Source organism: Notolepis coatsorum (assembly GCF_963971535.1).
Source record: "Notolepis coatsorum genome assembly, contig: SUPER_8_unloc_1, whole genome shotgun sequence".
Taxonomy (NCBI): Eukaryota; Metazoa; Chordata; class Actinopteri; order Aulopiformes; family Paralepididae; genus Notolepis; species Notolepis coatsorum.
Window position 1 is genome coordinate 2,203,107 of NW_028174873.1, and position 13,174 is coordinate 2,216,280.

The 13,174-nt window shown below is 44.9% G+C and overlaps 1 protein-coding gene across 1 annotated transcript in view; it reads left to right on the forward strand.

The window, feature by feature from the left end:
* Positions 1-8,347: 8,347 nt before the first annotated feature.
* jhy (junctional cadherin complex regulator) overlaps positions 8,348-13,174 on the forward strand; it is a gene marked incomplete at its 5' end in the record, with an annotated part of 76,973 nt that continues 72,146 nt past the window's right edge. Inside the window, 1 exon segment of the mRNA XM_084338375.1 lies at positions 8,348-8,622. Coding sequence (XP_084194501.1) covers positions 8,348-8,622 — 275 coding nt within the window.

Below are 13,174 nucleotides of genomic sequence, written 5' to 3' on the forward strand. Positions count from 1 at the left end.
CTCTTAAGGCATTAACTGGGTTAATTAATCTAAATGTTATATTGTAACTGTCTAGTTATTGATTGATTGAATTGATTGAAAACTTTATTAACAGATTGCAGAATGGGTACAGTACACAGTACAGCTCAATACATACAATTGTTAAGGGAATGCAGACCCCAGAGAAAGACTTTCGTCTTGTTTACATCAGGGTCCCCCATTTTCAATTCATCGTAACATATGACATACAGATAGACAACTGGGTTAATCTAAATGTTACATTGTACAGTAAGTGGGGAGTGTAAACAAGTTGACCGCTGGCTGTGTTGTGAAATGTGAATAAACCGTGAAGTCACGCGAAATTACGTTATACGCGACGCTATACAAACCAATTACATAATCCTATCCAACATGTGTAAAGGCACACACAACATATTCCAGTTAACGGTATATTTTTTTAATGATTCGTTATGGCGTAATCAATACTTCCATGCGTATAAATTGCGTTCAGCCTCTCTCTCTGGAGTTAACGGAGTTTCGACTCCTGGCTAGAGGAGCTTGTCTCGGCTCATGCGGGGGGCCAATCAGAGAGGGGCTTCGCTCAACCAATCAGAGAGGGGTCTGCAGAAATGGGAGGGGTCTGCAAAAATGGAGTTCAACCAATCAGAGAGGGGTCTGCAGAAATGCGGCTACGAATTGTAGAGACGCGTAGGAGGGGGGGGTGACCATTAAGGGCTTTAAAAACAAATAGGAGAACCTTAAAATCTATCCTGTAGCGTACTGGGAGCCAATGAAGGGAGGCAAGGACAGGGGTGATGTGGTCTCTCTTGCGGGTTCCGGTCAACAGTCTGGCGGCAGCGTTTTGTACCAGTTGTAAGCGGGACAGGGAAGACTGGTTAATAGAGGGAGTTGCAGTAGTCTAATCTAGATGAAATGAAGGCGTGGATGACTCTCAGCAAGACCGACGGCTTCTCAGTTACAGTGGGTGACAATATTGTCACAAGGAAAGAAGATATTACCTACCTGGGTTCCATCCTAGAGGCAAATCTTTCCTGTGACAAAATGGCATCCAATGTAATAAAAAAAGTCAACAAACGAACTCGATTCTTGTACCGGATCTCCTCACTGGTAAACAAGAATACCCTGAAGACTCTAGCAGGAGCACTCATTCAAGGGTACTACGACTATGCTTGCACCTCATGGTACCAAAGCACCTCAAAGGCGCTAAAAACAAAATTACAAACATCTCAAAACAAACTGGTCAGACTACTGCTTGACCTTACTCCTAGAACCCACCTCACCCCTGCCCACTTTGACAACCTAGGATGGCTTAGAGTAGACGACAGAGTACAGCAACTTGCAATGGGCCTGGTCTACAAGATACACTACACGACCAAGGTACCCATGTACATGACAAAATACTTCCCAAAGGTCAGTGAATACCACGATCACAACACCAGAGGGAGCTCCACAAATCATGTTAAACCCAGATTCGGCTCAAACAAGGGACTAAACACGTTTCGCAATTATGCCACATCAATGTGGAAAAGTCGAAAGTCTTTCTCTGGTCTGCATCCCCTTAACAATTGTATGTATTGAGCTGTACTGTACTGTACCCATTCTGCAATCTGTTAATAAAGTTTTCAATCAATCAATCAATCAGTCTGCAGGGGAGAGAAGGGCTTTGAGTTTGGCAATGGTGCATAGTTGGAAAAAACATGCCTTTACCACTGAGTTCACTTGTCTGTCGAATTTAAATTGTGGATCAAAAATGACACCTAGGTTCTTGACATAGGGCTTGACCAGGGAGGACAGGTTGCCAAGGCTGTTGGTAAGGGTGGTGCAGCGTCTGGGGGACCGAAGAGGATTATTTCGCATTTGTTTTGATTTAGTTTAGTTTTGTGCCATCCAACATTTAACGTCATCCAGGCAGGACATGAGACTGTTAAGTAGAGACTGGTTGTTGGGTTTCAGGGAAACGTAAAGCTGTGTGTCGTCAGCATAACAGTGAAAAGAGATGTTGTGCTTCTGAATGATTGGACCAAGGGGTTGTATGTAAAGGGAGAACAGGATCGGGCCAAGGATGGACCCTTGCAGGTAGAGTTGTTCCGATACCGATACCAGTATCGGAAAAGCCGCCGATACTGCCTAAAATGCTGGTATCGGTATCGGCGAGTACCCTCTAATGCTGCGCTCCGATACCATATGACGTAATTTATCAACAACACTGCGGTCTGTTGAGTAAGCATTATAAAACAAACGTGTGCTTAATCAATTAAAGTGTCAATGCCATTTGTCATTTTAACAGCAGATACTTTCTTAAATGTCATCGTCCCGACAGAGCGGTGTTGACGGGGAGTTTTGATTGATTGATTGAAAACTTTATTAACAGATTGCAGAATGGGTACAATACAGTACAGCTCAATACACACAATTGTTAAGGGGATGCAGACCAGAGAAAGACTTTCGTCTTGTTTCCACCAGGGTCCCCCATTTTCAATTCATCAGGACATATATGACATACATGACATACAGATAGTCAGTACTGCTACATCTATACATTTATGACATACCAGATTTGCAAATACAGTACTGTTTGTGATACAGAAGGAGTCAAGAAAAGGGAGTATATACATTTGACGTAGAAACTGTACATTGGAGGAGGTTGGGTGGGGGGGGTTGGGTACACTGGGATATTGACAACCATACTGGGTAATTTACATTGGAGGTGGTTGGGGGGGGGGGGGGGGGGGGCACACTGTATAAGCAAGCAAAACTGTACATTGAGGGGGGGAGACTCTGTACAAACAAACAAAATTGTACATTGGACTATTGACAAAACCATACTAGGTAAATGACTGTACATTGGAGGGGGTTGGGTTAGGATATTTACAGGGGCCAGTGTTGAATTGCAGTCTCCCGTAGGTGTCTCTTGAGAGCTCATGGGAGCTCATGGGTTCGCTTGGTGGCTGGTGTTATTAGCATTGAACAGCTAACCGAAAGCTAGCTTTAACATTACCTTGGCTAAAGTTGTGGCTATTCATAATCCAGCAATAATGGCTGCAGACCTGCAAGCAAAGTACAGCAAGTTGGCAAAGGAGTATTCGTTAAATCACAATGTCACCAGTAACGTTACAGTCTTTTCATATACCGGCAGCTTATGCTATGCTAACCTAGCTCACGTTGACGTCGTCATTGAGACCACCTCGCGTACACAATTAATGACATGTTGCGGACAGCCATATTGGTGACAATGTTTAGCTTTTAGTGCCAAATGATAAGAGTCTGAGGCGGAGTCTCAAAAGAGAATGTTGAATATTTATTGTGCAAAAATCACAACAGATCCGACTGCTACTGAAACGGAGCCTTGTAGACAGACTGAGTAGGGTATATCTGCAGAGCCAGTGGGTAGCGAGTGCAGCAACGTATAATGTCCGTGTGGATCATTGGAGTAGGGTATATCTGCAGTGCTGAAGCCCCATACTCATTGATTAATGATACTAATACAAATCTATACAATCACCTGTTGTTGAATAAATACCATTACTTTCTAGTTATTACTAAAAAACAGTATATATAAAACAGTATTTGTTTAAAAAAAAAAGGGGGTATAATTTATATAATGTTTTTTTTTTTTTTGTTTTTTTTTTTTTATGTATGCAGTGGTATCGGATAAGTATCGGTATCGGCCGATACCCAAAGCTTAGGTATCGGAATCGGATCGGAAAGGAAAAAATGGTATCGGAACATCTCTACTTGCAGGACCCCACAGGAGAGGGAGGTTGAGGGGGAGGAGCAGTTGGCGATGTCGACAGCAAAGCTTCTATTTGTGAGATAGGAGGAGAACCATGCTAGTGCAGTGTCACTGACACTAACCCCATGTTGGAGACGATGTAATAAAATGGTGTGATCAACAGTGTCGAAAGCTGCACTGAGGTCAAGCAGCATTAAAACAGAGCAGTCACGGTTGTCAGTGGCGAGGCGTAGGTCATTTGACACTATTTATATTATTCAAAATGGAACTCAAATATGTTCCGTTGTGATGTCACAGTATGATGTCACAGTATGTCACAGTATGATGTTCCGTTGTGATGTCACAGTATGATGTCATAATCATTTGTGATGTCACAGTAAGATGTCATAAAAGAACATTCTAGAACATTTGTGATGTCACAGTATGATGTCATAATAGTACATTCTAGAACATTTGTATAGTATACAATATTTGTATAGTATATTTGTGTGTCTGGAGGGAAGGTTCTGTGATGTGGTTAACAGCACTGAGTTTAACGCCCACAAGGCAATCCTGTGTGGCTGCAGCGCCTATTTCAGGTACGTTTAGCTTGGTTCAGGTTAGCTTGGTAAAAAGATACTATACTGTACGTCTACTGTAAAAATATACTATACTGTACTTCTACTGTAAAAAGATACTATACTGTACTTCTACTTTTGGCCGTAGTGCTTTACCAGTCTTTATCTCACAGAGGAGATAAAACTGGGAACGAGGTTAGCATATATATATCACTTATATCCAAAGCGCTTTACAATTTGTTCAACCATTCACGCGCACATTCATACACAGACTGTGGAGTGGAGGCAACCATGCAAGGTGCCAACCTGCTCATCGTGAGCAGTTAGGGGTTAAGTGTCTTGCTCAAGGACAAGCTGCCGAGAGGAGTGGGAATCGAACCGGGAACCTTCCGATTGTGATTGAATTGAAGAAAAGAGGGCGGAGCTTTAGCCTCTAATTATGTTGAGTCCCCCTACGGTCGGATCCACTTCTACTGAGCTGCTTTACGGCGCAAGGGAAGCCTTTTTTATGCAATTTATGCAAATGACATGTCGTCAGCTTGTGACTGCAACTTGTTCCTGTTTGCGGACGACTCAGCCCTGCTGGTCTCTGACAAGAACAAGTTACAGGTTGAAAAAACCCTCAGCTCGGAACTAGGCAGAATCTGCATATGGCTCGCTGATAACAAACTATCATTACACATGGGCAAAACAGAGTCCATTCTCTTCGGTTCAAATAACAAACTCAGCAAGACCGACGGCTTCTCAGTTACAGTGGGTGACAATATTGTCACAAGGAAAGATGAAATTACCTACCTGGGTTCCATCCTAGAGGCTAATCTCTCCTGTGACAAAATGGCATCCAATGTAATAAAAAAAGTCAACCAACGAACTCGATTCTTGTACCGGATCTCCTCTCTGGTAAACAAGAACACCCTGAAGACTCTGGCAGGAGCACTCATTCAGGGGTACTACGACTATGCTTGCACCTCATGGTACCAAAGCACCTCAAAGGCGCTAAAAACAAAATTACAAACATCTCAAAACAAACTGGTCAGACTACTGCTTGACCTTACTCCTAGAACCCACCTCACCCCTGCCCACTTTGACAACCTAGGATGGCTTAGAGTAGACGACAGAGTACAACAACTTGCAATGGGCCTGGTCTACAAGATACACTACACGACCAAGGTACCCATGTACATGTCAAAATACTTCCCAAAGGTCAGTGAATACCACGATCACAACACCAGAGGGAGCTCCACAAATCATGTTAAACCCAGATTCGGCTCAAATAAGGGACTAAACACGTTTCGCAATTATGCCACATCAATGTGGAACGCCCTACCCAAAGCTGTAAAGGAATGTGGATCACTACCCACTTTCAAAACCTCTCTCAAGGGACACCTACGGGAGACTGCAATTCAACACTGGCCCCTGTAAATATCCTAACCCAACCCCCTCCAATGTACAGTCATTTACCTAGTATGGTTTTGTCAATAGTTCAATGTACAATTGTGTTTGTTTGTACAGTGTCTCCTCCCCCCCCCCCTCAATGTACAGTGTTACTTGTTTATACAGTGTGCCCCCCGGCCCCCCCCCCCCCCCCAACCACCTCCAATGTAAATTACCCAGTATGGTTGTCAATATCCCAATGTACCCAACCCCCCCCACCCAACCTCCTCCAATGTACAGTTTCTACGTCAAATGTATATACTCCCTTTTCTTGACTCCTTCTGTATCACAAACAGTACTGTATTTGCAAATCTGGTATGTCATAAATGTATAGATGTAGCAGTACTGACTATCTGTATGTCATGTATGTCATGTCTATATGAATTGAAAATGGGGGACCCTGATGGAAACAAGACAAACGTCTTTCTCAGGTCTGCATCCCCTTAACAATTGTATGTATTGAGCCGTACTGTATTGTACCCATTCTGCAATCTGTTAAATAAAGTTTTCATTCATTCATTTATTCTAAACTAAATGTAATGTTCAGGTTTAGCAGGGGCTGTTAATCCTCTTTTTCAACAAGAAGCAACAGGGTTTATCGGAAATGCCGTGAATGTGTGAGACATGAGTTGTGCGGCGCTGTGGATAAAAGCGATATGTAAATGCAGTCCATTTACCATTTATTTACCAAGAAATATGCTCTAATTCACTCCTCCTAATATACTAATAAGTCTCTACTACTATGCAGTCAACGCTGCAGCGACCATGTTTCAACACTTTGATGAACATTGTTACTCAGCTGATAGAACTTACGTCGCTTTGGATAAAAGCGTTCAGCTAAATGACAAAATATATATTATACTGTACTTCTACTGTATAAAGATACTATACTGTACTTCTACTGTGAAAATATATTATACTTCTACTGTGCTAAGAACGTTATATTAGTATCCGGGCGGATATGGGCTTTAAAAAGCACAATTCGTATCTAGGCTGATGTTAATAAAGCACAATTAGTAGTTTATTGGCGTTGATATGGGCTCTAAAAGCACAAGTAGTATCTAGGCTGATATGGGTTTTAAAAAGCACAACCATTATCAGGCAGGCCAGTCCAATTTTATTTTTTACAGGTAGAAGAACCCTCAAATTAATGATGTCACTCACTGGGATATACAATCTGGGGCTGCTCCTTAGACAGTGAATTGGGGCTCTGATTTTATGACAGTGAATTCGGTGAATCGGATTCTGAGCATCTAGCAATGCTAGAATATAAACCTAATGTGGGTGTGTAAGAACTCAAACAAACATTGTGTGGCAAGTGCACATTTCAACTGATGGTTACAGGTTATTGTTATAATAACATTATTGTTGTGGCTTTAGCCACAAACATACTTTGTTATGAACTTGCTAAACTTCCTGGAAAGTCATGGAAAACTGAAAGCTGATTTGAGCAGCTGCTCTGATGTCTGTACAGAAAATAACAACTTATTCCTTGTTAACATCAGTATTCCTAACCCACAGTTTTCAGCTAATTTAAAGGTGCTATAGACCTGTTCGCTGTATCCCTTTCACTATCACACTACCCTTAACCCTTTCACTGCGACAATACAGACGGTTAACCCGTTCACTGCCACACGACAAAGGGTTAACCCTTTCACTACCATACTACAGAAGGTTAACCCTTTCACTACCACCATACAGAAGGTTAACCCTTTCACTACCACACTACAGCCGGTTAACCCTTTCACTACCCTACTACAGGAGGTTAACCCTTTCACTACCACACTACAGAAGGTTAACCCTTTCACTACCACACTACAGAAGGTTAAACCCTTTCACTGCCACACGACAGAAGGTTAACCTTTCACTACCACACTACAGAAGGTTAACCTTTCACTACCACACTACATAATGTTAACCCTTTCACTACCACACGACAGAAGGTTAACCTTTCACTACCACACTACAGAAGGTTAACCTTTCACTACCACACTACATAATGTTAACCCTTTCACTACCACACGACAGAAGGTTAACCTTTCACTACCACACTACAGAAGGTTTAACCCTTTCACTACCACACTACAGACAGTTAACCCTTTCACTACCACACTACAGACAGTTAACCCTTTCACTACCACACTACAGACGGTTAACCGTATACAGCAAACAGGTCTATAGATAAAAAATGTACAACTTTATTGCTTTTTCAGCAAAAAAAAATTGATTATTTATAATTGAAAATGTTTTGTTTTGTTTAGTTTGTTTTGAATGTTGTTTACATGTTGCGTACATGTATCTCCTCCCTACTTCCCATTTCCCCCACGTGGAATGCACCTGATTGGATTAAATGACATGCTGGAGCTCTAGTGCGACATTGAGTGGCTGAATGTTGTATACAACACCTTTAATACAACTACGTAGAAATGCAACCTGTTGTTCCTCTCAAACTGTATCATTAGCTATTGTCTTTATGTGTTTTGTTTTATTGATTGATTGATTGATTGATCCAGTTCCAGCCTATACTACAAGCTTTTCCTCTGTCCATTGGGCCCCACAGATGAACACGGTAGTGTGAACCTGAACCAGGAGGTCTAAATCTCTGTCCCGCAGCAACACCAACATGGAGGGAGGACTCCCAGATGAGAGGACACATCTACGGTTGAAGAACAAACAAGTCCAACCTGCTTTACCACAGCAAGACGTCAGTCTCGACCGGTGGGACCTGTCTGACACAGAGAGCCTGGCCCAGGAGAGGGCCTACCAACAGCCGCTACAGACCAGACTAGACTGCCGGGAGGAAACGAGCTCAGTAGACAGCTTACAGCGGGGAGAAGAGGAGGAGGGGAAGGATGGCCGTCTCAACATGTACGATAGTCTGGAAGAGGTATCCTCAAGGTGAAGTATGCTCGTCACACTGTCTTACAACATCAAATGGCTCATCTAATGTTAATCAATAGGGGTGTAACGAAATGTTCAGATATTCAATATTACATTTTTTTTAATGATCTTTTCCCCCCTTCTTTTTACAATTTTCTCCCCTCCCAATGTTAGTCGTTATGCCAATTCCCAATCCCCTTCCTGGTCGCTGCGCACTCTGCCCCCTACCGTCGGTCTGGGAGGGCGGAGACTATCGCATGCTTCCTCCGACACATGTGTAGCCAGCCCACCGCTTCTTTTCACCTGGCAGCGCGGACTCTCACTGGGAGAGTGTAACATGTGGGAGGTCACACTACCTCTCTTAGATCCTTCCCTTGCTGTGCAGGCGCCCCGACCGAACTGTAGGAGTCGCTGTTTACAACGACCAGGACCCACCCTCGCAGGCTTTCCCACCCTCTAACACTGCCGATTGTGTCAGTATGGACGGTCGACCAACCCGAAGGCACCACAGCCGGATACGATCCCACTGGCTCTGTGGTGGTAGACAGACGCTTAGTCCGCTGCACTACCCGGCCGCCCATGAATTTCAATGTTGACGTCACAATTCGATTCACTACTAACCGAGTATGTGAGACGAAGAACCATATAACTCCGCTGGAAGTTTCCGTAGGAACAGTGTTTTAAAACGTTATTATCTAGTTGTAGTTGTTTCAGTATGTTTCTTTATTGTTATGCTCTCAGTAATGCATACAGCTGCTAGCCCCTAGCTCGCGCTAAGCCTTCTACCAGTCAGGGCCGCGTGAAGCCTTTTTACAACGCATCCGCGTTTCCGGGTTCCCGTTTTGCGCTCTGATTGGCCAGGTCATGTGACATGAGCGCCAATTGTGGGACGGCAAGTTTCTACACTGGTTAATAGGGATGTCCGATATTATCGGCCGATATCGGCATCAAAATGTGATATCGGAAAATATCGGTATCGGTTTTCTAAATTATTTTTTATTTATTTATTTTTTTTACATTTCTATAACCTTTATTTACCCAGGCAAGCAAGTAAGAACAAATTCTGATTTTATTTATTGTCAAAAGTATGCATAATGTTGTGTTAATTCCACAACAAGAGATATGTAATGTTAATTACCTGAAATTATTCCATTTTTGGGGGGAAACCCTGCATATATCGGTATCAGTTGATATCGGTTGATATCGGTATCGGGAAATTAAGAGTTGGACAATATCAGTATATCGGTATCGGTAAAAAAGCCAATATCGAGCATCCCTACTGGTTAAGTTTAGGCACTCTTCGAAGTTGGTTAAGGTTAGAGTTTGTCTTAGAGCATCGCGATAGAACGCCAGGTAGTTTGCAGGCTGTTCGACGCGGAAATAGGCAAACACGCTATTGGGCGCACATGTCACATGACCTGGCCAATCAGAGCGCCGGAAACGCGGATGCGTTGTAAAAAGGCCACACGCGTCAGGGCCATATACGAAGAAGCACCATCCGGTCGTCTTCAAACCTAGATGACAGTTCCTACATATTACCAGCAGGGGGGGTAATAACATCACCGTAACATCTCCCTTCTTATAAATGGTTAAGTTAACAAACACAATAACCTGAACGACCTTGATCGAATCAAAGAACTTAATCATTACACCTTAACAGCCAGTAATGTAACAGCTGGTAATATAACAGCTAGAGTAACAGTAGCGTAACAACTCTCTCCTTTCTTTCCTTCTCCTTAACATCAACATAATGACACAACAGGAACAGTCATCTCTTTTTTATTTTTTTTTATTTATTTTTTTACATATATCCCAAAAGTCCATAGGCCTTCAGCCTTGGGTCGGTGAAGCCTGCGGCCTACAGATTGAGTCTTTCAGGTGGTCGTGACCAATGGCCGCTATGCAGTCGGGCAGCGGGCCTCTCGGTGCTTGACGGTGCTGCAGGTGAGTGGTGAGTTTGTGGGCTGTGAGGCTCACCTGTCTGCCCCCCCCCACAGTCCATCAGTCTCTCCTCCCCAGCCTCAGTGATGCCTTCTGCACAGTCAGGTCTGGGCTGATTCTGATCAAGTGTCTCACCCTGAGGAGTTGAAACTCCCTCCCGCCTCTGTGCTGCCCGTTCTGCCGTCCGGAGGTCCACTCTGTTACGCCTGTAGAGAGTCCCATCGACGTCAACGAGGAATGATCGCGGTGCGACCCTCTTCAGACAAGAGCCGAGCCGCCACCGCCCTGTACGATCGCCAGGCAACGGACGCATTCTGACTTGGTCCCCAATGTTCAAGTCAGGGAGGTCCCTGGCTGCCCTGTCGTAGTGTGATTTAGCCACACCTTTTTTCAGCCTGAGTCTCTCAGTGACACCAACTGTCACACAGGGCTGCAGCAGACCAGGCGCTACCGGAAGCGAAGACTTCAGCCTGCGTGACATGAGGCGTTGCGCCGGGCTGCTGCCCATCCCCTCAGTGGGCGTGGTGCGCCACTGCAGTATAGCCATCCATACATCCGTGCCGTCTAGCTTGGCCCTCTTGCATAAGGCGTTCGCTATCTTGACTGCCGATTCCGCTTTCCCGTTCGCCTGTGGGTGGTGGGGGGAGGAAGTGATATGGGTGAACCCCCATTCGTTTGCGAACATCCTGAACCTAGCAGAGTCAAAGCACCCCCCATTGTCTGAAATCACACAGTCTGGTTGGCCATGACGAGCAAACTGGACTTTGCAACGAGTGACGATTGTGTCAACCTCCCAGAAATCAGAATAATGATCGACCATTATCAAAAAGTCCTTCCCTGCATAGGAAAAGAGGTCCATGCTCACAGTCTGCCATGGGCGCTCTGGAATATTGTGAGACATCATTGACTCCTTTTGCTGTGCTCGTGCATATTCATTGCAGGCTGGGCAGTTGGACACGTGGTCCTTGATTTCCCCTCTCATATTTGGCCAGAATAGCGTGTCCCTAGCCTGCCTGTAGCACGCCTCCCCACCAACCTGGCTTGCATGAATTCTGCCCAGCATTTCCAACCTCAGTGCCCTAGGTATGATAACACATTGCCCCCTGTAGAGCACTCCATTCTGCATGTTGATCTCATCACGGAAGGACCAATAGTCCCTCACACTCAGAGGTGCGTCCTCCTTCATATCCGGCCACCCCCGCAGCACGATCGACTTCAAGTGCTGTAGGTTCTCATCACCCTCTGTGTACTGCAGGATCTGGGTTAGGGTTAGGGTTAGTCCTGTAGGTTCTCATCACCCTCTGTGTACTGCAGGATCTGGGTTAGGGTTAGAGTCCTGTAGGTTCTCATCACCCTCTGTGTACTGCAGGATCTGGGTTAGGGTTAGAGTCCTGTAGGTTCTCATCACCCTCTGTGTACTGCAGGATCTGGGTTAGGGTTAGAGTCCTGTAGGTTCTCATCACCCTCTGTGTACTGCAGGATCTGGGTTAGGGCTAGAGTCCTGTAGGTTCTCATCAACCTCTGTGTACTGCAGGATCTGGCGGAACCTGTGGTCGGTAACGTTGAGGTGCTGTGCCTGGTCAACTGCTCTCCCTCTATGGTGCACACTGTGTGCTGTGTGTGTCATATCTGACCCCCTGTCCTGTGGTGTTGCTCTGCTTAGAGTGTCACTGATATACATCTCTGGCCCCGGCTTGTAAGTGACTTCCAGGTTGTAATTTTGGAGCTGCATCAACATACTTTGAAGCTGCTTTGGGGCACAGAGCAGCGGCTTTTTGAAGATCGAGATCAACGGCTTATGATCTGTTTCCGCTGCGATTGTCTCCCTACCGTTACAGGTAGTGGTGGAATCGTTGGCATGCAAAAACAATGCTCAAACATTCCTTCTCAATTTGAGCGTAGTTCTGCTCGGTTGGTTAGGATATTGGTCGAGGATATCGTCGGTGATTGGCTCGCCGCCGCTGAGGTCTCCGAGCAGCTCGTGTTGCTTACGCTGGTAAACTTCTGGAGCCACAGACACCCCGAAGGGGAGTTTCAACCGCCTCATTCTGCCCCGAGGTGTCCAGAATGTCGTTTTCCAGCTGCTCTCATCATCCAGCTTGCATTGGAGAAATGCCTCCCTGGCATCCACCAGGGTGAAGATGCGCGCCTTGGGCAATTTGTAGAGCACGTCCTCCAATGTCGGCGTGAGGTAGTGTGATCTCTTCAGTGCCTGATTGAGGAACTTTGGGTCGATGCATGGTCGGATCTTTTCTTTTCTGTTGACCACGACCATGTTGCTTATCCAGGGTGTCAGCTCAGTGACACGAGCGATATGTCCGTCGCTCTCATATTTCTCCAGCTGCGTTTTCACCCGTGCCCCTTAATGCCCCCTGGCACATTTCTCGGTGAACTGGTTAACCTTTCACTACCACACTACAGACGGTAAGTTAGAGTGTTGTGTTTGTGAAGACAGTCTCTTACTGCTCTCCAGAGACATATCATCATATTAAACTAGTGAAGAGAGTATCTTATCTTTAGATAATAAAGTACTCAACCTCTACTTGTACAGCAATTTCTGAAGGAAAGAATATGATATTCTAAATGTCCACCATAAACATCACTCAGCTCTGCAGAACAGTCCCTGTGT